The 22,597-nt window shown below is 34.1% G+C and overlaps 3 protein-coding genes and 1 long non-coding RNA gene across 5 annotated transcripts; 3 read left to right on the top strand and 1 right to left on the bottom strand.

The window, feature by feature from the left end:
* Positions 1–1,162: 1,162 nt before the first annotated feature.
* Positions 1,163–4,123, top strand: LOC103834826. 2 transcript variants are annotated; one of them, XM_009110909.3, is made up of 9 exons: positions 1,163–1,455; positions 1,682–1,738; positions 1,856–1,908; positions 2,003–2,054; positions 2,277–2,342; positions 2,437–2,496; positions 3,037–3,079; positions 3,219–3,269; positions 3,684–4,123. In XM_009110909.3, exons 1-9 carry the CDS (start codon positions 1,344–1,346, stop codon positions 3,745–3,747), a joined length of 558 nt encoding a protein of 185 aa, XP_009109157.1. In that variant the 5' UTR covers positions 1,163–1,343; the 3' UTR covers positions 3,748–4,123. The 2 variants fall into 2 exon arrangements, with proteins under 2 accessions (XP_009109157.1, XP_009109158.1); XM_009110910.3 differs by having other exon boundaries at positions 1,214–1,459.
* A 3,503-nt stretch (positions 4,124–7,626) lies between these two features.
* LOC103834825 (aconitate hydratase 2, mitochondrial) lies at positions 7,627–13,388 on the top strand. The gene is made up of 20 exons (XM_009110908.3): positions 7,627–8,113; positions 8,631–8,735; positions 8,830–8,990; positions 9,064–9,156; positions 9,240–9,425; positions 9,556–9,717; positions 9,807–9,951; positions 10,033–10,175; positions 10,252–10,308; positions 10,390–10,469; positions 10,548–10,623; positions 10,715–10,900; positions 10,989–11,056; positions 11,144–11,262; positions 11,351–11,472; positions 11,557–11,655; positions 11,980–12,459; positions 12,532–12,630; positions 12,710–12,952; positions 13,112–13,388. Exons 1-20 carry the CDS (start codon positions 7,819–7,821, stop codon positions 13,178–13,180), a joined length of 2,988 nt encoding a protein of 995 aa, XP_009109156.1. The 5' UTR covers positions 7,627–7,818; the 3' UTR covers positions 13,181–13,388.
* A 1,724-nt stretch (positions 13,389–15,112) lies between these two features.
* On the bottom strand, positions 15,113–18,135 carry LOC103834824 (polyadenylate-binding protein RBP45C). The gene is made up of 7 exons (XM_009110907.3): positions 17,767–18,135; positions 17,197–17,653; positions 16,177–16,232; positions 15,958–16,088; positions 15,777–15,873; positions 15,518–15,700; positions 15,113–15,395 (listed from the first exon to the last, which is right to left on the bottom strand). The coding sequence occupies exons 1-7, from the start codon at positions 18,052–18,054 to the stop codon at positions 15,393–15,395; spliced, it is 1,215 nt and encodes a 404-aa protein (XP_009109155.1). The 5' UTR covers positions 18,055–18,135; the 3' UTR covers positions 15,113–15,392.
* A 2,755-nt stretch (positions 18,136–20,890) lies between these two features.
* LOC117127294 lies at positions 20,891–21,841 on the top strand. Its single transcript, XR_004450230.1, has 2 exons — positions 20,891–20,931; positions 21,013–21,841. It is a non-coding gene; the product is annotated as an uncharacterized LOC117127294 (long non-coding RNA).
* Positions 21,842–22,597: the final 756 nt, after the last annotated feature.

The raw sequence follows: 22,597 nt of genomic DNA, 5'->3' as shown, positions 1-22,597 counted from the left end.
TTTGAGAACAAAAACTTGGTTTGGTGCTATCTTTAGTCTTTTTCTCTTGGGCAATTGTCAATAATAGCACCTTTTGAAGTTTATATATCAAAAATAGCACTAGAAGGTGAAAGTCACAAAAATGACATTCATTAAAGGGTAAAATATCCCTAATACCCTTGGTTTAAAATTAAATAAACAAACAAAAATAAATAAAAATAAATAAAATAAAAATTAAAAAAATGAAAAAAAGATTTTTTTTTTATAGTTTCAGATTATATGTTGGGCAATTGTCAATAATAGCACATTTTAAAGTTTATGTCTCAAAAATAGCACTAGAAAGAGAAAGTCACAAAAATGACATTCATTAAAGGGTAAAATATCTCTAATACCCTTGGTTTAAAATTAAATAAACAAACAAAAATAAATAAAATAAAATAAAATAAAAATAAAAAAATGAATTTTTTTTTTAATAGTTTCAGATTATATGTTTTCAGATTCGAAATTTTTATAATTTTTTTTTGAAATTTTTTTTTTTCGAAATTGTTTTTCATTTATTTTTTTAAATTTTTTTTTATAATTTAAAAATACTTTTTGAAACTGTTTTAAAAATTTTTATTTTTTATTTTAGTATTTATTTTTTATAAAATTTTAAACACTAATTCCAAAACCCCACCCCTTAACTCTAAACCCTAAGGTTTGGATTAATTAACCCAAGGGGTATAAGTGTATATTTACCTCTTTAATAAAATCTATTTTTGTGACTTTGAGCATTGAGTGCTACTTTGGGAACAAAAACTTGGTTTAGTGCTATTCTAGTCTTTTTCTCTTATATGTTTTCAGATTCGAAATTTTTATATTTTTTTTTCGATTTTTTTTTTTTTTTTTCAAATTTTCTTTTTATAATTTAAAAATACTTTTTAAAATTGTTTTTAAATTTTTTATTTTAATATTTTTTTTTTATAAAATTTTAGACTCTAATTCCAAAACTCCGCTCCTTAACTCTAAACCCTAAGGTTTGGATTAATTAACCTAAGGGATATAAGTATATATTTACCTCTTTAATGAAAACTATTTTTGTGACTTTAAACTTTAAGTGCTACTTTGGGAACATAAACTTGGTTTGGTGCTATCGTAGTCTTTTTCTCTTTTCTCTTTCTTCAAATATCCCATCAAACATCCGTAACTGGGCCGTATGTTATATTCCAACCCAATAAAACGAAGTATCGATGGATCCGGATCGAACCCGTAGTTTTTGATCCAGGCGGAGCAGACCCGACCGGGGAACATCTGCGGACGTGTTCTGTTAAGTTTTTTGGGATCAGACAAAAGAAGAAATCAATCGGCGGGAGAGAAGCTAAGCTATGTCGAGGCTATGGGCGAAAGTAGCCGGATTGTTCAGAAGCAAGAGCTTCATCGGAGCAGACAAGACTGGTAACAAGTACTTCTCCAGAATGGAGGAGATCGACGGTTTGGGCGAGTTATTGTTCCTTTCATCCTCTTTTTTTTTTTCTTAATTTTAGGTTTCGTAGGAGCTCTGAAAATGATTGCGTTTCTCATTCACTCTATATGTGTGATGGTCGTGTAATGAGAGCACTAGGGGATGATAATTATTTTGATACCTAAATGAAACTTACACATCTTGTTAATTCGTTTTAGCGTAGTAACTTATGTTCTAATGTGGATTCTTTCTACTTTACAGTGAAGGAGAAGAGATGGGTTGTCTTTAGACGAGAAGAGGACCCAACCTCTGTTCCTGGTATACAATTGGTTTGTTTCATTTCATTACCTGTCTAAGCAAAGCAAATGATATCTACAGGATATGTAGGCAGACATCCACTCATGGTTACATTTTTTTGTTTGATCAATGTTGTAGTTGAATGGATATGTTGGCTGAATGGTCAGAGAAAACGAGCTCCAACTCCAGAGGTAAGATGAAACTCTTCTTTTTAATTTCTGGTCAGCACAAAGTGTTGTTCTTCACATGCAAGATTCTTACTAGTATCTTGCCTTGATGCTCCAGGAAATGGCTGAGCTTGAAGCAAGGCGTGAGCGTGTGAAGCTTAATGTTGCTCGTAGGTGTTTTCCACATTGTTATTACGTTGATTCTTGCTGCTTAAAGTTTATGATTTTGGGGACTTTGTTTTTGGAAACTAGAGAAGTTCTGAAATGAACAAAGTCCAGTGTTTCTTTTGCGTCTCTGTGTAGTAGCAAGTGAAGAAATTCTTGTGCTTTTGTCCATTTAAAGTCGCTTCAAGTTCTACGCAAGTGCTTACTGTTTCTCTTTTGCCTTCAAGGTCTCAAGAGAGAAGAGGAGGAGAGGAAAGCCAGAGAAGGCACTGGACGCAAAATCACTAGCATCGGTAGTTTACATTTAGTACCTACATTATTTGCTCAATTTGTTATTATATTTATGATGTGGACGCTTTATGTTGGCTCTCTTTCTTTGTATAAAAGGTAAAGTTGAGGGTCCAGATTTGTCAAGCTTTGTACGCCATTTTCCACCGGATTCAAAAGGTATTACATTTTCTATGTATCCAATTGTCTAAAGGAGTCACCTTAGAGTTCTGAAGACTACCTTATTAGGTTTCGTATGCTCCCGTTTTATAGTTTGACAAAGGTTGTTAGGCACTCACTCTCGTTGCATTAGAAATAAATCTATCTTAATTTAGTGTCTTTGGAGTGACGGCCATCTGCGTGATAAGAAACGGTTCTGAGGGAATTTGTTGACTCTTATTCAGCTTTTCTGTGTGTATCTATTGCAGCGATGATCATAGTATCTTTGTGAGCTTGAATGAGAAACATCTTTGTGCATTGCTTTGTGAAGTATGTTATTGTCATGAAGTTCTGATAAGTGTTCCCTGTACGTCCATTGTGGTTGTGATAGCTTAGATATGACAGTTGTTCACTCTATGTCATTTGTTGATTCTTGGGAGAGGTTTCTACATTTGCTATTTTCCATATAATAATAAATAATTTGTTTTTCTACCATATACTCGTGGAAGTAAGACTGTCAGATTAACTTTTTTTTTTCTGTTTGTTTGTTAATGTTTTAAGGTGATAAACCAGAGGAAGCTAGCGAAGAAGCAGATCAATCAAGGTGAATAACCATGACCCATTGTGTCTCTGCGCAAATTATTTCTTGTGTTAAATCCTCTTTTCATTTTTTACGGAAACAAACACACAAAATCGATCATAGGACCACCATAACCAAAATGTTCTCCACATTGCTTTTACAGGGTCAAGGAACATGAACCAGAGATTGTTACTGCAGAACCACCCGAACCAAAGTAAGCCTACCTTTTAAAACCTAACTGATACAAGCGATGGATTTTAAGGTTGAAATGGATAAGGGATAATGACTACAGGTGGCAAAGTAACCTTAGTAAACTGGGGTTTGGGAAAGGGGTTATCGAGTGTTTGAGTGAGATTAGTGAGGAGAGGATGTGAGATATCTCTTGGATCTAATCAGTTCCTCTCTAATTCGTTGCTACAATCAATATATCTACGTTCTTCTTTATTGATCTCTGAGTTTACTGACCTTTGAGAAGCTTCTCGGAACACTAACCTACACATTTGAAAATTTCTTTCTGATTTTTACAAACCTCTAGAAGAATTTGTTCTCTATGAACATGAACTAATGCTTAATGTATTGTGTTTGGTACGCTTGAATCCCAAACTAATGGTGATTATGAATAATGCAGGACAACTGAACCATCAGGGTCTGGATCATCATTTAGACCCGGAACCTGGCAGCCACCATCCTAAAACACATCTCATGTTCACGCAGATAACAACCAACATGGCTGTTTTGTCCAATCATCTGTTTGTTGTGTAGTCTATTGGTTTGAATCTTACATATGATTCAGAGAGAGTTTGTGAGGACCCTAAATTGTGTGGCCTTTCACGTTGTTATTGAGGACTTAGAAGAGTCAAAAATTAGAAGCCATCTCTTGTTTTGTTTGGTGGGGGGTTGTCTGACTTGTCTCTTGGCATTGTGCTTGAGACTTAAATTGCCTTTGTCCTTAATAGCTTAAGAATAGCCTATCATTCACCCTACCTTTTCCTCGTTGACTTTTATTTATTAGACAAATGAACATCATCATGATTCATGATTGAATAAAAAGTATTTATTTTCATATCATATAGCTCCGAATTTTGACTGTGGTTTGAACGGTGCAGGACATACGGTTCAACTGCAATACGATTCTAACCGTTATAAAAATGTATAGATATATAATATATTTAGAGATTTTTGTTACTGTTAACTGCGGGGCGGAGCGGGATGATGGTTGCTATTCGAAGCCGGGAGAAATCTAATTTTACTATTCAGAGGAGAAATCGTAGTTGGTTTCGGCCAGTTTCATACATCAATCATATAACTTTATAAAAAAAAATTCTGGAAAAGGAAAATATTCTTTCAGCTTTGGACGAAAAGCCAATGATTCGAATGTTCTCACGTTGGTCTCTAGCTGTATACTTTTTAAATAATAAACTAGATTTTGACCCGCGCTTTGAAAGCGCGGGATAACATTTTGATTATTTTTTTTAATTTAACAGACTAATTTGTTTTGTCTGAGCTTTAATATTTGAGTTTTGACATCTATAATTGAAAGTAATTTATTTTGACATCTCATAGTAATGTGCGTTCAAGTTTTAGGTTTATATCGGTTCGAGTTTAAGTTTTCAAATTGTTAGGCTTGGGGTTTTCGGACCCATTTAGAAACCATACTTTTTCGGATTGTTCATGTAATGTTGGGTTCGAGTCATGTTTTTATATTTTCATAAAACCCAAAGTGAATCTAGTTTAAAGCATGCGTAGTTAATTATAAGTAATTTTTTGAAATTAATTAACTGAATAAATGGTGAATAAATCCAAATTATTTACATAAAAAATTAAGAGAACTATCTTAGGATAGCCTTGAAAAATATTTTGTCATAAATATAGTTTCTAAGGATTAAAATGACCAAAATGTTTCATTAAAGTTAAGGGATGGAGTTTTAAAATTTTATAAAATAAAAATAAATATTAAAAATTTTAAAAATAGTTAGAAAAAATTTTTGAATTTCAAAAAATAAAATCTGAGAAAAATAGAAAAATTTAAAAAATCAAATAAAAAATGAAAGTTTGAATTTGAAAAAAATAATTTAAAACTATAAAAAATATTTTTTTTATTTTTTATTTGTTGTTATTTTTTATTTAGTTATTTAATTATTTGTATTTATATATTTAGGGTTTAAGAGTCTTTTATCTATTAAATGAAACATTTTGGTCATTTTCTCCTAAGAATCTATTTTGTGACAAAAACCTTAAAAAATGTCTATTTCGGAAACTTTCTCAAAATTTAATGTTATTAATATATTTTATATCTAAAGAAGAGCAAGATCTGGAGTTATTGTTTTCTTTAATCTTTCGATTTTCTTGTTTTTTGTTATTGATATGTGGAAAATTTGTAACTCTAATGATTTGCCGCTAGTTTGTTATTTAGTATATTCGTATAAATGTTAAAGAAAGAGCGCGGAGCCCCGGCCCGAGCCATAGGTCCGCTAACGTAAAGCGAGGAGTTGAGCCTGAACTGGCGAACTGAAGTCACAAAACTTATGATTTTCTTGTTTTATTTTTTATTCTTGATTTGAAAAAAGATTTGCAACTATAATGATAACGCAAACTGTGCTTTACATAGTTAATAAAGATATCGGTATAATCAGAAATTTGAGTATCAAAAATATATTGTTTTTTTAATATATCGGCTTTTATGTAATAGTTATCATATTTATAGTTTGTTGGATTATTTTTAATAGATGAGGAGGAAAATAAATTAAATGATTTGGGGTTTAAGGTTCTGTAAAGTAGAGCTTATTGAGTTATGATCATATATGTTAGGAGTTCATACTTTTGAATACTGCCGAAATACTAATTAACATATTAAGCTTTATTATGTATATATAATACCATGTCAATTTGAAAAAATCGAAAACATATTGAAGTTAGTGTTGGAGCATGATGGTGTAACATATGGTTTATAAGCAATGACAAACATATTGTTTATTTTAGTATCGTTAATACAAATAATACAAATGTGTATGCATGTAAAAATTTACAATTTAAAAATGTAAAAATTAAGAGAAGTAAGCTGAATATCCATAACCCGCATAAACATTTCCCAAAACTTGAAAATCCGAAAAAACCACAATAATATTTGAGAAACCAAACTCCTTTTTATAATACAAAACTTCTTTAGACCTACCCTGATCTCGAGTAAATATCCCGTGTATTCACCTATAACTCCATCTCCAAATTGATGCATAAAGCAAAATCTTGGTACCAGGTATCCTCATTACTGTTTTCTAAACTTCTCCCCAATGATCCAGACGATAAATAATCCTTGTCACTGCAGAAATATATAAACGTCATACATCACATATCCATCTAATCACCTCAGTCAAATAATAGCAACCAAATACATAAAAGGGATAAGTATCGGTAGTATTCTATAATCATAGTTTCCTCTTAAAACCATCCTTCATCCCCCATAGCAAAAGTTTCCCAGTTTTTCTGAAAAGTTAGTTCAAATCCCTCCTCTTTTCAGATAAAGAACCACAGCATCCCTATTAATCCATCCGTCTCCACACTAACAAAACCAGTTGTTTCACCTAAAATCAGATTGTACAAATAGATAGAGATCATACTACTGAATTGTCCAGCTGCTCTCTGCAATCCAAGTTAAAAGAAACCATATTTATGACAGAATCAGATGTTTTTTTTGAAACAAAACAGTAGTTGTTAAAAAAGTATGGAAACAAAACAATATGATTAATATATCACACTTGTTTAAAGTTATGAGACTACGGATCATGTATCTAAAATTAACCATAGTATAGGAGTGATTTATATAACTAAAATGATGATATCATATCCATCAAAAAACTCAGGTCAGCAAAAAAGAAGAAGAAAAAACTCAAATGTTACATTTTGGAGTTTCCAGAAAACAAAAGCGAAATCTTGTTTCTCTATAATAACATTACACAAATCTTGAGCAATTCTAAAAGAAAAAATAAGAGATAGCAGACCAAATCTGACTTCAAAAAGCACCACAAATATTGTCAATCTTCTTTGAACAGCAATGTCCTTCGGCCTTTCCCATCATACCCACATCCCACTCAGATCAACCAATTTTACCAAAATGATAATCATCATTTTGATTCAAACTTCACCTCTGTAGCCAATTTTTGTATGCCACATGATAATATTGAGATTTTCGTGATGGTACACAATAGCTTAGATGGTAGTATATATATTAAAAGGGATTGTAGGTTGCGATATGAATAGTTTCAAAAAGATTTGGTTAATTGAATTTTTTTTGGGAATATTCCTTATTGTAACTGATTCACAATATTTTTATTTTCTTATTGTTTTATTTCTGGAAAAAGATAAAACATTTAATTAAAAGCATACACTAAAAATATTTCAGTGGCAGAAATCTGTAAATACTTTAAAACTCCAAGGGCACCTCAAAAAAGGCCCTTCAGTTTTAATAGTATTGATAACTCTTTTCTATAATTTGCAAGAATGAATATTTTATTACATATCTCAAAAACATAACGCAATCGTTGACAAGTACAACTAGCAATCATATCCGTCCTTTCTCCAAGTCTTGTGTCCATCCAACGGTTAAAGGAGAAACCCTTGACGTGGCCTAGGCATTGTATATTTAGCGAGTGTGTCTGAGAGAGGCTCTCTCTCCTTCGTTCCTTCCACGATCTTCTTCTTCTTCCTATAAACGTCCCGTTTTCTAGCTTCTTATCGATCCTTGACGAGTACTGTTTTGATCTTCAGCCATGTATCGACGCGCCACTGCCGGCGTTCGTTCTGCCTCCACTACTCTAACAAGGCTTTCTTCCTCTTCCCTCGCCTCGGCTCCCGCGGCTTCATCTTCGGCTCCATCAGCGTCGGTTATTAACCAGACGAGCGGATCTAGGAGCTTCTCGTCAGCTCTACGCTCGTACCGTGTATGCTCTGCCTCTACGAGGTGGAGCCATGGTGGGAGCTGGAGATCTCCAGCTAGCCTTCGTGCTCAAGCTAGGGTTTCCGCTCCGGTGATGGAGAGGTTGGAGCGTAGATACGCTTCCATGGGTATGTCTTGTTTTCTTTCCTTATTTAATTGGAATGGTTCTCTTAAATAACTTGTGGCACAAGAAACATTAATTACGGCACATCTGCTTGCATCGATCTGATCTTATGTTGAGAGCAGACGCTAAATCAGCTGATCTGTAGATTTCATGGATTATGAATATTTTTAAATATCCTGATGCAAGTGAAATTAGCTAATGAAACATTTGATTTGCTCTTGCATTAACTTTCTTCTTGATCTAGAAAGACCGGTTCTGGAAATAGCCAAATGAAACATTGGTTTAAACCCTATTTTTAAGAGTTAACATTTAAATATACGATCTCTAGATTGTTAAAGAAAAATTGTATTAAATTGTCTATAGTCTACCATAATGTATGCTAGGCTACTAGATTGTTCTTTTGCTTTAAAGGGGATTTATTTAGATCATGTACAAGCAAAGCCATGTTGTGTGACTATATGAGTCATTTGAATTGTGCTTATAAATTTTCTGATAATTTTGATTTGAAAAAAAAAACACAGCTTCTGAGCATACATACCAGGATATCTTGACAAGTCTTCCAAAGCCTGGTGGTGGAGAGTATGGAAAGTACTACTCCTTACCCGCTTTAAACGACCCAAGAATTGGTATGGTTCCTCCGCAACTACTACTATATGTTCTGTTGTAATGAATTTCTGGTGAATGTAATTAACACTTTGTTTTGTGATATATAAACTGTAGATAAGCTGCCATACTCTGTAAGGATATTATTGGAATCAGCAATTCGTAACTGTGACAACTATCAAGTCACGAAGGATGACGTTGAGAAAATCCTTGACTGGGAGAATACATCTACTAAGCAAGTTGAAATCGCTTTCAAGCCAGCCCGTGTTATCTTACAGGTGTGTAATCTACTATGCTAACTTATATGTTCTTGATCGCGTAATTAAATTTCTTTTTGTCTTTCTTGCATAGGACTTCACTGGAGTACCAGCTCTAGTTGATCTTGCTTCTATGAGGGACGCAGTGAAGAATCTTGGTAGTGATCCTAACAAGATTAACCCCTTGGTTAGTGAATTTGTCTTTTTAGTTTTGGGGATTGTAATATGTTTAATCTAGCCCTTTCTCATAATTTTCCTGCTCTTATCTAGGTTCCTGTTGATCTTGTCGTTGATCACTCAGTCCAAGTTGACTTTGCAAGGTCAGAAGATGCTGCACAGAAAAATATGGAGCTTGAGTTCAAGAGGAACAAAGAAAGATTTGCCTTCCTTAAATGGGGTTCAACAGCTTTCCAAAACATGCTGGTTGTTCCTCCTGGGTCTGGAATTGTTCATCAGGTACAAGATAGTACTGTCATACTAATCTTAAATCTATAATTATGATGACATTAGTGTGGTTACAGTATTAGTCTGTTTATTATGCTATCAAATGATACTGATATGACAGATTGTCCTTGTTTGACATCAGGTAAACTTGGAGTACCTTGGACGTGTTGTTTTCAACTCTGGTGGCTTCCTCTACCCTGACAGCGTTGTTGGAACTGATTCCCACACCACCATGATTGATGGATTAGGAGTTGCAGGGTGGGGTGTTGGAGGAATTGAAGCAGAGGCAGCAATGCTTGGTCAGGTGAAGCTTATCTCCTCTCTACACCTCCAGTGTTTATATTTGTTATGTTGTCTTGTGCACGCTGATATGGTATTTCAAAAACTTGTCAGCCAATGAGCATGGTGTTACCAGGAGTGGTTGGATTCAAGTTGGATGGGAAGTTGAAGGAAGGTGTCACAGCTACTGATTTAGTTCTCACTGTGACCCAAATACTAAGGAAGCATGGTGTTGTCGGCAAGTTTGTTGAGTTTTATGGTGAGAACTTTGATTTTTCTTTGTGGACAATTAATTAGTCAGTATATACATATCTTATCATTTTTTTATTTCAATATGAAGGTGAGGGGATGAGTGAACTTTCACTAGCTGATAGAGCCACAATTGCAAACATGTCTCCTGAGTATGGTGCAACAATGGGTTTCTTCCCAGTGGATCATGTTACACTAGAGTACCTGAAGTTGACTGGAAGAAGCGATGAAACTGTGAGTTTTTCTCTCTATCTATCATGTTTCCTCTAGTTTCTGTGACTCACTTGATGGAAAACTTGGTTGTCTTTAGGTGTCAATGATAGAATCATACTTGCGTGCAAACAATATGTTTGTTGACTACAACGAGGTAAGGACATCTCTTCTATCAGTTTAGTTTTTGTTTCTTTAGAGAAGCTTGTCACCTCCTAATATATGGATAATAATGCAGCCCCAACAAGAAAGAGCATACACATCCTATTTACAGTTGGATTTGGGACATGTTGAACCATGTATCTCTGGTCCTAAAAGGTATACTTTTCACTTCTTGTTTCTGGACACATCTCTCTAACCTTCCGAAGGTTTCTTAACCATCTTTCTTTTGAACAGGCCTCATGACCGAGTACCTCTGAAAGATATGAAGGCTGACTGGCATGCATGCCTTGACAATCCTGTTGGATTCAAGGTGAGATGCAACTTGAATCATTATACGCACAATGACTTTGGTTACTTTTATTTTGTCTAATCAGTAAGACTATTGTTTCTTTGTCTTCAAGGGTTTTGCAGTGCCTAAAGAGAAACAAGGAGAAGTTGTGAAGTTCTCATACGATGGACAACCTGCTGAGATCAAGCACGGTAGTGTTGTTATTGCGGCAATCACTAGTTGTACAAACACATCAAACCCTAGTGTCATGATCGGTGCTGCACTCGTTGCCAAAAAAGCTTTTGATCTTGGCCTCAAGGTGAGTTCCCACTTTTCTCCTTGACTTTGGCCCTGAATAGTCTAGTTTATGGATCATGTTTTGAATGTTTTTTGACGTTATGATTCAGGTTAAACCATGGGTTAAGACCAGTCTTGCTCCAGGGTCTAGAGTTGTCGAGAAATATCTGGATAGAAGGTGTTTTGAAGTCAATGAAATTTCCATCTAGATTATTATCTTATATGATCATGGAACATCCATACTGATTCTTTACCTTCTCTGCAGTGGGCTCCGAGAGGACTTGAACAAGCAAGGATTCCAAATTGTCGGTTACGGTTGCACAACCTGCATTGGGAACTCTGGTGATCTTGATAAATCAGTTGCAGCTGCTATAGAAGGAACTGGTAATAAACATCTTCATGTATATATGAACATACTATTATTTACCCAAATATAACATAATGTTTCTATTCTGCTACTTTTGTGTCACAGAGATCATTCCAGCTGCTGTGCTCTCTGGTAACAGAAACTTTGAAGGACGTGTCCATCCACAAACAAGAGCTAACTATCTTGCTTCACCACCATTAGTTGTTGCTTATGCCCTTGCTGGAACGGTTTGTACTTTCTCATCTTTCAGTCATGACCTTTGGGATTTGTAGCTTGAAATGAATGTTTGTGTTTGTCTCCTGTGATTACAGGTTGATATTGATTTTGAGACTGAGCCTTTAGGAACCGGAAAAGATGGCAAAAATGTGTTCCTGAGGGACATATGGCCAAGCAATGAGGAAGTTGCTAAGGTATACATTAGTCACATATTAGCAATCAGGGCCCGATCTGAAAATTTAGAAACCATAAATATTTCTTTGAAACTTTTTTTTTCTCATCTGAAATTTTCATTCATCATAAAGATTAGCATTATTTTTCTTTGAAACTTTTACAATTAAAAAAGTACTTATATTAAAAAACCTACATGTCCTATTTTATTCCGCTTAAAAAACCTACATGTCCTACTTTTACAACTTTTGGGGCCAAGATCCTATTTTATTCCGCTTGGTCCAAATCCGGCCCTGCTCGCAATGTCCTCTTCACATCTTCTCCTTGCTAACTTTTGTGGTACTCAGGTTGTTCAATATAGCGTGCTACCAAGCATGTTCAAGAGCTCATACGAGACAATAACCGAAGGAAACCCCTTGTGGAATGAACTCTCTGCACCTGGTTCAACGTTATATTCATGGGATTCAAACTCCACCTACATTCACGAACCTCCTTATTTCAAGAACATGACAGCAAATCCACCTGGTCCTCGTGAAGTGAAGGATGCCTACTGCTTACTCAACTTTGGAGACAGTGTGACAACGGATCACATCTCTCCAGCAGGGAACATTCAGAAGACTAGTCCAGCTGCAAAGTTTTTAATGGACCGTGGTGTGAGTCAAACTGACTTCAACTCGTACGGAAGTCGTAGGGGAAACGATGAAGTGATGGCTCGTGGTACCTTTGCCAACATTCGTCTTGTTAACAAGCTCTTGAAAGGAGAAGTTGGTCCCAAGACTGTTCATGTTCCCACTGGTGAAAAACTCAGCGTTTTTGATGCAGCAAGTGTAAGTACAAGTACAAGTAGAATGTTCACAGTTGCATAATCACTGTTGACTCAAATTACATTTTCTTTTCAGAGATACATGAACGCTGGACAGGACACGGTCATCTTGGCTGGTGCTGAGTATGGAAGTGGTAGCTCTAGGGATTGGGCTGCAAAGGGTCCTTTGCTTTTGGTAAGTACTTCACATTTAACTCTAGTTTATATTATGTGAAAACCTGTATTGGTCACTGAGAGGTAACCAAAAAATTTAGGGAGTGAAAGCTGTGATTGCAAAGAGCTTTGAGAGAATCCACCGCAGCAACTTGGCTGGTATGGGAATCATTCCTCTGTGTTTCAAGGCTGGTGAGGATGCAGACACCCTTGGACTTACTGGTCATGAACGCTACACAGTCCACCTTCCTACCAAAGTCAGTGACATTAAGCCTGGTCAAGATGTTACTGTGACCACTGACACTGGCAAATCATTTGTTTGCACTTTGCGGTTTGATACAGAGGTAAATTATATAGCAAACTTTTTACAAAAAAAAAAAAAACTATATAGCAAACAAGTTTAGAAATCTATTTCTCTTTTTTTTTTGTCACAAGAAATCTATTTCTCTAGAATCAAAACTTCAAGTCTTATGAGAGTTTTGTGTTTGTTGTAACGTGCACAGGTGGAACTGGCGTACTATGACCATGGTGGTATTCTTCCCTACGTTATCCGGAGCTTGAGCGCCAAGTGATCAAAGTTTTTCTCGTTTTTGTCTTCTTCATTCTCTAAGAAAAGAGTTTCATTAGTTCCAAATAAAGCAAATTTTGTGAGCAACTTTTATTCGGTTACACTGAACTGTTTTCAGACAAGAGTTGTTTACAGAAACACTTCATTACATATCATTGGTTTTGTTACCTTCCAGTTCCATCTCAAAAGCAACTTTTGTTCTTTCAGGTTTACACTGAACCGTTTTCAGACAAGAGTTGTTCACAGACACACTTCATTCCATTATAACATTATTTATTTCTGCTAAAATATTATTTATTATCAAAAATGGTTTTCATACATAGCGTTTTCTCACCAAAAATGGATTTACTCACTTTAATAGTTGATTGATATTCATATGAATCAACTATGGGCGACAGCTTAATCATCCATCTTCGGAAAGTGTTTTATTCAAAAGAGAAAGTGTTTTGTTCAAAAGAAAAGAGAAATGAGAAAGTGTATGGCATCATTAACATTTAGGTTCTAACTGGTAACCACAAAACGAATAGAAGAAACAAAAAAAATGAATGAAAATAGAATAAAAAAAAATAAAAAAAAAATCTATTTTTCTCCTAATTTGTCAAGGAACAATTGTAGTCTTTTATTCTTTAAATTTTAAGGAATGTTAAGAAATTATAGATACCAAATATTCTTTATAAATTATGCAAATTGGAAGAAATGCTAAAGAATTAACTATTCTCACTAATTCTTTTGGTCACCATTTGGAAAATATAATCTTAAAAGCTTTGTAAAAAGTGTGAACAGTAGATTCCTAAATGTTTAACTATTACATTTGCGTTCTTAAAGGATTATTTATCAGGACTAAAATGTTAGATTTCGTGACCATAGGTGATATTGTGGCCTTTTAGAATCGGAAAAATCGCATAAAAAACCTTGAAAATGTCACTTACTAGCACTTTAAACCTTGAAGTTTTTTCGCTAGCACTTTTAACCTTCAAAGTGACATTTTTATCATAAAAAACCTCCAAACAAGAAAAATGACCGGTTGAACAGTTTAAAAACAGTTTTTTTCAAAAAATAAATATTTAATTAATAAAATAAATTAAAAAATTAATAAAAATCGGAAAATTTAACAAAAAACTCACAAATTAAAAAATGAGAAAAATAAATAAATATTTAAAAATTAAATAAAAAATAACAAAAAATTCAAAAAATAAATAAGATCAAATTAAAACGGAGAAAAATAAAAAAATCATAAATTTAAAAAAAAAAAGTGAAATTTTTTTAAACTGTTTTTTAAATTTTTATTTTTAATTTTTTAGTATTTATTTTTTATTTTATAAAATTTTAAACCCTAATTCCAAAACCTCACCCCTTAACTCTAAACCCTAAAGTTTGGATTAATTAACCCAAGGGGTATAAGTGTATATTTACCTCTTTAATGAAACTTATTTTTGTGACTTTGAGCCTTGAATACTAGTTTGAGAACAAAAACTTGGTTTGGTGTTATCTTAGTCTCTTTTTTTTATCAATACATATCTCCAATGATAATTTTCGACATTATATTTGAAAATGAAAAAAAAAACTTTTTGAATTTTCAATTTTTTGAAATTTATTATTATTTTTTCTGTATTTTAATTTGATCTTATTTATTTTTTAATTTTTAGTTATTTTTTTATTTAATTTTCTAAATCTTTATTTATTTTTCTCACTTTTTTTAATTTATGAGTTTTTTGTTAAATTTTTCAATTTTATTATTTTTTTTGTTCATTTATTAATTAAATAATTTTTTTTTGAAAAAAAATTGTTTTTAACCTGTTCAGCAAGTCATTTTTCTTCTTTTGAAGTTTTTTATGATAAAAATATCACTTTGAAGGTTAAAAGTGTTAGTGAAAAAACTTCAAGGTTTAAAGTGCTAGTAAGTGACACTTTAAAGGTTTTTTTATGCGATTTTCCCTTTTAGAATCTGTTGAATTAGGGATGCAAAAGAAAAGTACTGAAACAACAAAGAGAAATGTAATAGTCAAATGACAAACAAAAAGCATTTCAGTTAAAGCCTCTTTCGTATACGACTTCAAGGAGGGCACTCAACAATTGTCACGCGAGAGAAAACAAAGGAAAAGAAAAGAAGAGTTGTAGAGAGAATAATAGCTAATGCACGTCGACTTCAATCATTCATTCACCATCACAGACAGCTTTCTAGTACTTCAGCTCGACCACGACATTAACATCATGCTTCACTGCAATAGGGAAGAACAAACGCAAGACCAATCAGTAATCTCGCTATAGGAGTCTTAAAGCATTATGGATATACTTTTTTTTCAATTTGCTTAAAAACCTAGAGATCTTCAGGCAAAAGTACCTGCTGTTGCTGCTGGTAGCCACCACCAGGCTGCTGGTAGTTTCCATAGCCGGCACCAGGGTAGCCACCATAGTAGGCGTTAGGGTCCTGAGGAGGAGGTGCATATCCGTAACCTTCGTATCCCTGAGGAGGATACCCATAGTACCCACCACCACCACCGTACTGTGCTTGATCAGGCTGAGTCTGTGAACATGGTAGAAGTCATCAGATAACAGACTACAGAACAGTAAACTTGTTGCATTGTGTAACGGAGACAAACCTGCTTGTTGGAAGTAGTGCGACCCCATGAAAGACGAATGCTCTGTCCGCCAAGTTGTGTTCCATTCAAGGCGTTGAGTCCTTGCTCTGCACATGCCCTGAAGCAAACACATAGATAGAAAAGAAATGTGAACACACATTCACAAAAATAAAGAGGAAGTTCATTTTCACGGTTACACTACCTATTAGCATACTGAACAAATCCGCAACGTTTTCCAGCTGGTATTTTAACATGAACAAGTTCACCAAACTGACCAAAAACTGACTTCAAAACATCTTCTGTCACACTTTCATCCAACGCTCCAACAAAAATCTGGTAAAGGGAAAATGACGCTTAAATTCACACAATACACCCTACATAGAACAGACTTGACGAAACCAAAACAAAACAAAGTACTCACTGTTGTGTTAGTTAAATCACTTTCTCCGGCATTTCCTTGAGGGTTCTGATATCCACCTGCAAATAACAGACAAGAGAGCTTAGGGGAGAACACTCAAACTTCAATATTCCAAAGCAAACATACACAAACGAAAACAGTTCCAACATTTATCCAAATCAAGATCCAACAAAAAATATCAGCAGATAAAAGACAGTGGCATAAATGATACAACGTGAAGATTTAGGTGAAGAGATTCTGAAGTTAGTAGATAAGATAACTAATAGACAAAGCATTAAGGGGGTCCAGGCAAAAGTTGGATTCAACATTGAGAAATTAGAGAATGGCACCAAATTCTCCAGGATAGCACAAGTAACCTAAATGGTCTGACACCCTTTACCATGGTAACCAACTTGCCAAACAAAGAAAAGTAACAAATAACAAAGAGTTGATAGCATAAATTAAGAGGAGAAAGGTTAACTGACGAAAGGAAAAAAAAATTGCAACACTAACTACTGAAGGTGGACTAAGACTCTGACTACAAAAACTCTTTACAGATTCCAAACTACAGAGTAAGTTAAATGTAATGAACTGTATAATTTGAAACGCGAACGTAAAAGGTACGGCTTAAAAGTAAAAGAAAAGACTTATGCTTGATAAGTAAGGAACTGGAAAGCTAAATAAAAAGCTGCTGGTAATTTAACTTTCTTCTGAAAACAAAACCAACTGACCTAAATGAGGCCAGCCAATAAGGTGGTATCATTTTCAGCTGAAGTCAGTTCCAGGCCCCTTGTTCTCTCCTGCTTTAAGACAACATGAGTTTTTTTCTTATAAGCTTTATGATGCTTTTTTGTGACATTTAAATGTGCGGAAAGGCAACAAGCAGAAGGAAAAGATTTCTTCAAAACTTATAGGCGTTAGCCAATAGAATAATACACCCCACGGAAGAGAGACAATCAACTAACATAGACAGTTAAAGACAACGCAAGTCCACTCAACATATTTATCACAAGTATCAGAAAACACGGTTAACAAAAAACATACCAGGTTGCTGCATTGTAAGAGGCTTCTTGTTAGCAGCAGGACCAGTACGCATAGGCCTAGACGAGCAATACTGACCATTCATCTCAGTCATAGCCCTTATCTGCTCACTCTCATCCCCGAACCTAACAAACCCGTACCCCTTGGACCGTCCCGTAGTCCTATCAACCACAACCTTAGCTCCCTTGACAGATGAATACACATTCTTAAACGTCTCGGTAAGCATGTAGTCAGTAACATCAGGCGCCAAGTCTCCAACGAAAACAGTGTGCTCAGGCCCTTCGGACTGGCGCCTCTCACCAGCCCAGTTCAGCTTGAAGGTCTGCTCACTGCTGGGCATAAGAGCACCGTTGTAAGTCTGGAGAATCCTCTCGGCTGCAGCGTGGCTCACAAACTCGATAAAACCGTAGCCTTCAGAGTATCCACTCTGCTTGTTGCGGATGACTTTGGCTTGTTGAACCTAAAGACAGAGTTATCGACATAAAGTTTAAAACTTTCTTCAAAGGGTTTCATGTAAAACTAATAAAGGTTGAAACTTTCTTCAAAGGGTTTATATATAAGCTTTCGTGTTACCTCTCCGGTGATGGAGAAGCTGTTGACGAGGTAGCTCTCGTCCATCCATGGCTGCAAGTCTCCGATCCACAAGGAGCGGATCTCGTCTCCTGATCCTGGAGTTTGAGATCCACCGCTGTATTGTTGTGGTTGACCTAGAGACGGCGCTGATTGGGGATTCCATCCTGCTGGTGGCTGAGCTTGGTGGGGCTGCATCATCCACGATTGCTGGTGGTGGTGGTAAGCTTGCTGATCTCCTGGCCCTGCGGCGGCGGCACCGTTAGCGGCTGGAGGTGGCTGCTGCATCATGACGCGAAGAGACAAGGCAAGCGGAGGGAGGAGGAGATGGAGTTTGTGAGGGTTATCTTTCGGACAAGGTCAAAAGCTGTCTCGGTTACGTTTTTATAGAATCAAAAGAAAAGCAAAATATCTTGTTATTTGGGCCTCGCATGGCCGTGGGCCAATCTAAATGGTGTCACTCCGTTTAGATATTTTTGGTTTTCTGTTGGGCCGGTTTTGTGGAAACTAGGCTCATTATATTAACTATCTTATACTCTTTCGGTTCATAATAAATGTCATTTTTACTTCTTTTTTTTTTACAAAAAAATATTACTTTACAATTTCAATGCAAATATATTTACTTTTAACTAAAAATTAATTGAAAATTACATTGATTTTATAAATAATTTTATTTATTTAAAATATTATTGGTAAGAGAAGTATAATTAATAACAACTAACATATATATCAGCTATTTACTTAATCTGTGTGAAAAATGTCAAGTGACAGTTATTTAGAAACGGAAGGAGTATGATTCTTTTGTGTTTTAGCTAGGGCCGGGCATGGATCGAATAATACTATATTTTCCAGTATTTTTGATTTGCTTCGTACTTCAAGGATATCTAATATAGATATTTGCGAATATTCACAGATATTTACAAATATTTCATCCACTTTGTTCAATATATATAAATATTTAAAATATAATACGAATTTATTTTTTCAAAAAAATCTTTTACATAATATAAAATAGAAAGTAAAGATTAATGAAACTATATATTTTATAAATTGTTAAAATTAATAATTTTTCTTATAAAATAAATGTTTTTAGAAAAATTATAGTTTTGTATAAATATTTTTACATACTTTTCTTAATTTAATATTTTATAAGTAATAAATAAAATTAATAAAATTATATTTTAAATAATAATTATATAAGATTATACATTTAAAACACTATATTTAATTATAGATATACATCTATCTGTATAAAAGACGAAGCATGTATCCTCCTTTAACTTTTTTAATATTTATGATTTGCTTCGTTTTTAACGGATATTTATTTTTAATATTTGTTTTGCTTCGAAAATTTACGGATATTCAAATTTTTTGAAAAAACGAATAACAAATTTAATCAAATTTAATGGATAAAACGACGCATTCTTAGTTTTAGCATGCACGAGAGAGGACATCAAAAGAGTAAGATTTATGTTGTTTCAATGTCTCGAAAACATCTTGGTACGATTCCTTCTTTTTCTATATATTTAATTAATTATAACACCATCAACTCTCACCGGAATTGGTACATGTCACGTGTTCGGTTACTAACACCATCAACTCTCACCGTAACAGTTAGAACCTTGTGGTTGTGAATCTTCTGTTCAACGACCCAACTCTGCAACCAACATGGTATGGACCCACCGCTTATGGGTTGCAGCGGGCTGTACCGCCATGTTTGCATCCTTATCTATCGTTAGAGGGTCAAAATCTCGTATCTCTGGCTCGAACCAGCTATAGCCGGTTATGACGGGTGCGGGGGTACGTATTAGAAGATCTAGGCGCTGAGGTGTATCGCCAGACAGCAGTTTCCCAACAAGCTACACGCAGCTGGCCAAAATTACGTTGTTACACAAGTGATTTTTTTGTATTTAAGTTAAATTTTTTTGTTCATTCATAATTTTTTCTGAAAGAAAAAAAAATAGAAATGGATTAAAGAGAAATTTGGGTTTCGTATAACATTTAACTTTTTTGGGGTTTAAGTCAATAACTCTAAACTAAGAGCATCATCAGTACCCATTTAAAGTATCTAGTGTTTATAATACGTACTACTCCCTGTTTCTTAATACTGTCACTTTGACATTTTCACAAAAATTAAAAAAGTAATTCAAATATATTTAAATTATTATTAATTACATCTTTTTGACCAATGGTATTTTAGATAAATTAAATTATTTATAAAATCAATGCAGTCTACAATTAATTTTCAGCTGAAATTAAGTATAATTTGTATTGAAATTCTAAAGTAACATTTTTTTTTGTGTAACAAGAAAAAAATGTTAGAATGATACTTATTATGAAACAAAAAAAGTAATAATTTAATTTATTTAATAAAATAGTAAGTTTTAAATTAAAAGAAAGTTAAACCAATTATAAAGTAACAAGATGATAGTCTCATAGATTTTTAAAGAGTAGTGTTTCTATCAAGAACTGTTTTCATCTCTCTCTTCATTTCTTGTTTTTCAATAAATTAGTGCTGAGATATTTATTAGGAACATCTTATTGTTGATGCCCAGCTACAAATTCTAGTGAAAATTGAATGATCAAAAGTAGAAAGTGTTGGAACATACATGTCAAAAAAAGTGTTGGAAAACATATCTAAAATTTAAATAAAAATAAAGAAAGGGAAGAATGGACAGGTTCGCATTTGTATCTCCATAGCAGAGACATGGTCATCACCACCATCATCGATTCCACAAGAGAGGAAAGAAGAGAACGGGGGAAGCGGTGTGGTTTACTACGGCCCAATCTCATCAACATTGGGGGAATCAGCTTTGAGTGGTTGCAGTTTATTCTCCAGAAATGCATCCATTGATGTTATTAGTTTCTCAGGGGTCTTGCTTTGAACCGGAGTTTAGATGTGAGAAAGAACCTTATCTCTAATCATTGAGATTAGCTCAAGATATGGATTTGTTGACAGCACTGGAGTTTGACTCTTAGGAAAGCTCGTGCTCATGGTGGTGTTGTTCGACATGTCACCGGGTCGCTGATCAGAGGGGAAGGGCTTCGACATGTACTATGATTTATTGGAATACATGTTTTGCATTCTGTTTGAGTTCAATGTTTGAGTTTATTGGAATACATGTTTTTAAGAACTTTGAAGGTTTATTTTCAACTGAACTCCAACCTGTGAGTAGAGCTTTCAATAAAGGCTCATGTAGAACATAACCTTTACCTGTGGTTGACGCGATAACTTTTTTTTCTCCTCAGAGCGAAGAGTCAGGGATTGAAGCCGTGGCCTCTCGTGCACTTGATGCTTCCTTTAGTTGGAAGGGAGTGAAGGTTCAGTGTTGATGTCATCATCTCTTGCATTAACTTTGCAGTAGCAGTAGCGCTTAAAATTCTCTAGAAGAGTATGATGGTAGTGTGTCTGCATTGCTTTATCTTTCTAATGTCTAGAGTTTTGTTGGTGTTTACAGTGTTTTTAAAAACCCCAAAAATAAGAGACTTGCATTGGAGGTGCTAATTGTAGGGGTTTCTTAGTTATGTCTCTTAATCTCATTTTAACTACTTAAAAGTATTAAAAAAATATTAAGAGACCCAAGAAGGGACTTTAGGATAATCATGTTTTAAGAGACGTCTCTTAACTTTTTTTAATTAAAAACTAAGAAACCTTATTTTATATTACGCTAAGAGACTTAACCTAATAGACCTGCAATAAACATGCTCTTAGATCTTCTCCGATATATCCGTTTAGAGTAAGATCATTTACTTACTTTGTTTTTGAAAATTGCTCTAAGGATATCTATATTATTTTATTAGATATATGTCTTAAATGATAAAAAAAAAACTCCATCTAGAAATATTTTAAATGTAGAGTGCTCAGTATTTAAAATCTCCATTTTATTAAAACTAGTGGTTTTCCGGCGCTACGCGCCGGGTTTGTATATATTACTTTTAATGAATTTACAATGTAGACAAATCATCGTGTGAATTTTTAGAATATTTGTCTCTCAAAACCGTTGTTTATATTCTGAAATTACGGTTTGTGGTGTGCGTGAACGAAATGAAGTTCAAAAATGACGACGACTGGTATGTACGTGGGTTGAAGAACTCGTGGATGCATGTATCTCTCTCGTTCCATTTTTCTGTGTCGGTTTCTTTCATTCTCTCGCACTCATTTTTTTTCTCTTTTTTTTAGCAGCGAAGACTACTTCTATTGTGGTGGAAATGAGAAGATTTCCTGTTGTTAAAAAGAAAAAGATTTCCTGGAGGTTTTTCAACGCTAGCGTCAAGTTTTACATGAAGATTTAAATATGTAATTTGGCTTCTAATATATATATAAGCAAATTAGCTCAATATACTAAAGTTAGTGGGATACCATAGAATGGGGAGAAAATGGTAATGATGGGGAGAAGAAAATTAGTGGGAAATAGAGTATATAGGGTAGATTTGGTGTGTAGGAAGTACAAATTATCTATATATTTTAGTGAATTTGAGATCATTTTGCATAAACTATTTAAAATACAATATATGTCAATGCTCTCAAGGTATATTAATTTTATTTTAGATGTTTGCATCCTTTGTTTTGAGATTATTGAATAAGTTAGTAAAGTGTAAATGGATAAAATTATTTACTATTTTAACATGAAAGTATTTTGTAAATGTTTGTATTAGTTTCTGTTGCTTTAGAAATACTACAATAATTAGATCTAAAGCCTTTAAAGTCAAATTATTACCAATCAGACTTTAGAACTTCTAAAGTCTTTAAAGTCTTCCTTAAAATTCTCAAAGCCAGAATAACTGAATTTACTCTTCCTTTAGTATCTTACGTAAATGGTTTCAAAAAACAACA

The sequence above is a fragment of the Brassica rapa genome, chromosome A08 (genome assembly GCF_000309985.2).
Source record: "Brassica rapa cultivar Chiifu-401-42 chromosome A08, CAAS_Brap_v3.01, whole genome shotgun sequence".
Taxonomy (NCBI): domain Eukaryota; kingdom Viridiplantae; phylum Streptophyta; class Magnoliopsida; order Brassicales; family Brassicaceae; genus Brassica; species Brassica rapa.
This window is presented reverse-complemented; position numbering and strand designations above follow the sequence as displayed.

Bases quoted from the DNA above. Each gene is read 5' to 3' on its own strand.
- LOC103834825 (XM_009110908.3), top strand. From the start codon at position 7,819: ATGTATCGACGCGCCACTGCCGGCGTTCGTTCTGCCTCCACTACTCTA. The intron at 10,624-10,714 runs GTGAGATGCAAC...TTTGTCTTCAAG, and splicing joins ACAATCCTGTTGGATTCAAG to GGTTTTGCAGTGCCTAAAGA. The intron at 11,057-11,143 runs GTGTTTTGAAGT...CCTTCTCTGCAG, and splicing joins GAGAAATATCTGGATAGAAG to TGGGCTCCGAGAGGACTTGA.
- LOC103834824 (XM_009110907.3), bottom strand. From the start codon at position 18,054: ATGATGCAGCAGCCACCTCCAGCCGCTAACGGTGCCGCCGCCGCAGGG. The intron at 17,654-17,766 runs GTAACACGAAAG...CTCTGTCTTTAG, and splicing joins GCTTCTCCATCACCGGAGAG to GTTCAACAAGCCAAAGTCAT. The intron at 15,874-15,957 runs GTAGTGTAACCG...TGTTTGCTTCAG, and splicing joins TTTGTTCAGTATGCTAATAG to GGCATGTGCAGAGCAAGGAC.
- LOC103834826 (XM_009110909.3), top strand. From the start codon at position 1,344: ATGTCGAGGCTATGGGCGAAAGTAGCCGGATTGTTCAGAAGCAAGAGC. The intron at 1,739-1,855 runs GTATACAATTGG...TCAATGTTGTAG, and splicing joins GGACCCAACCTCTGTTCCTG to TTGAATGGATATGTTGGCTG. The intron at 3,080-3,218 runs GTGAATAACCAT...TTGCTTTTACAG, and splicing joins GAAGAAGCAGATCAATCAAG to GGTCAAGGAACATGAACCAG.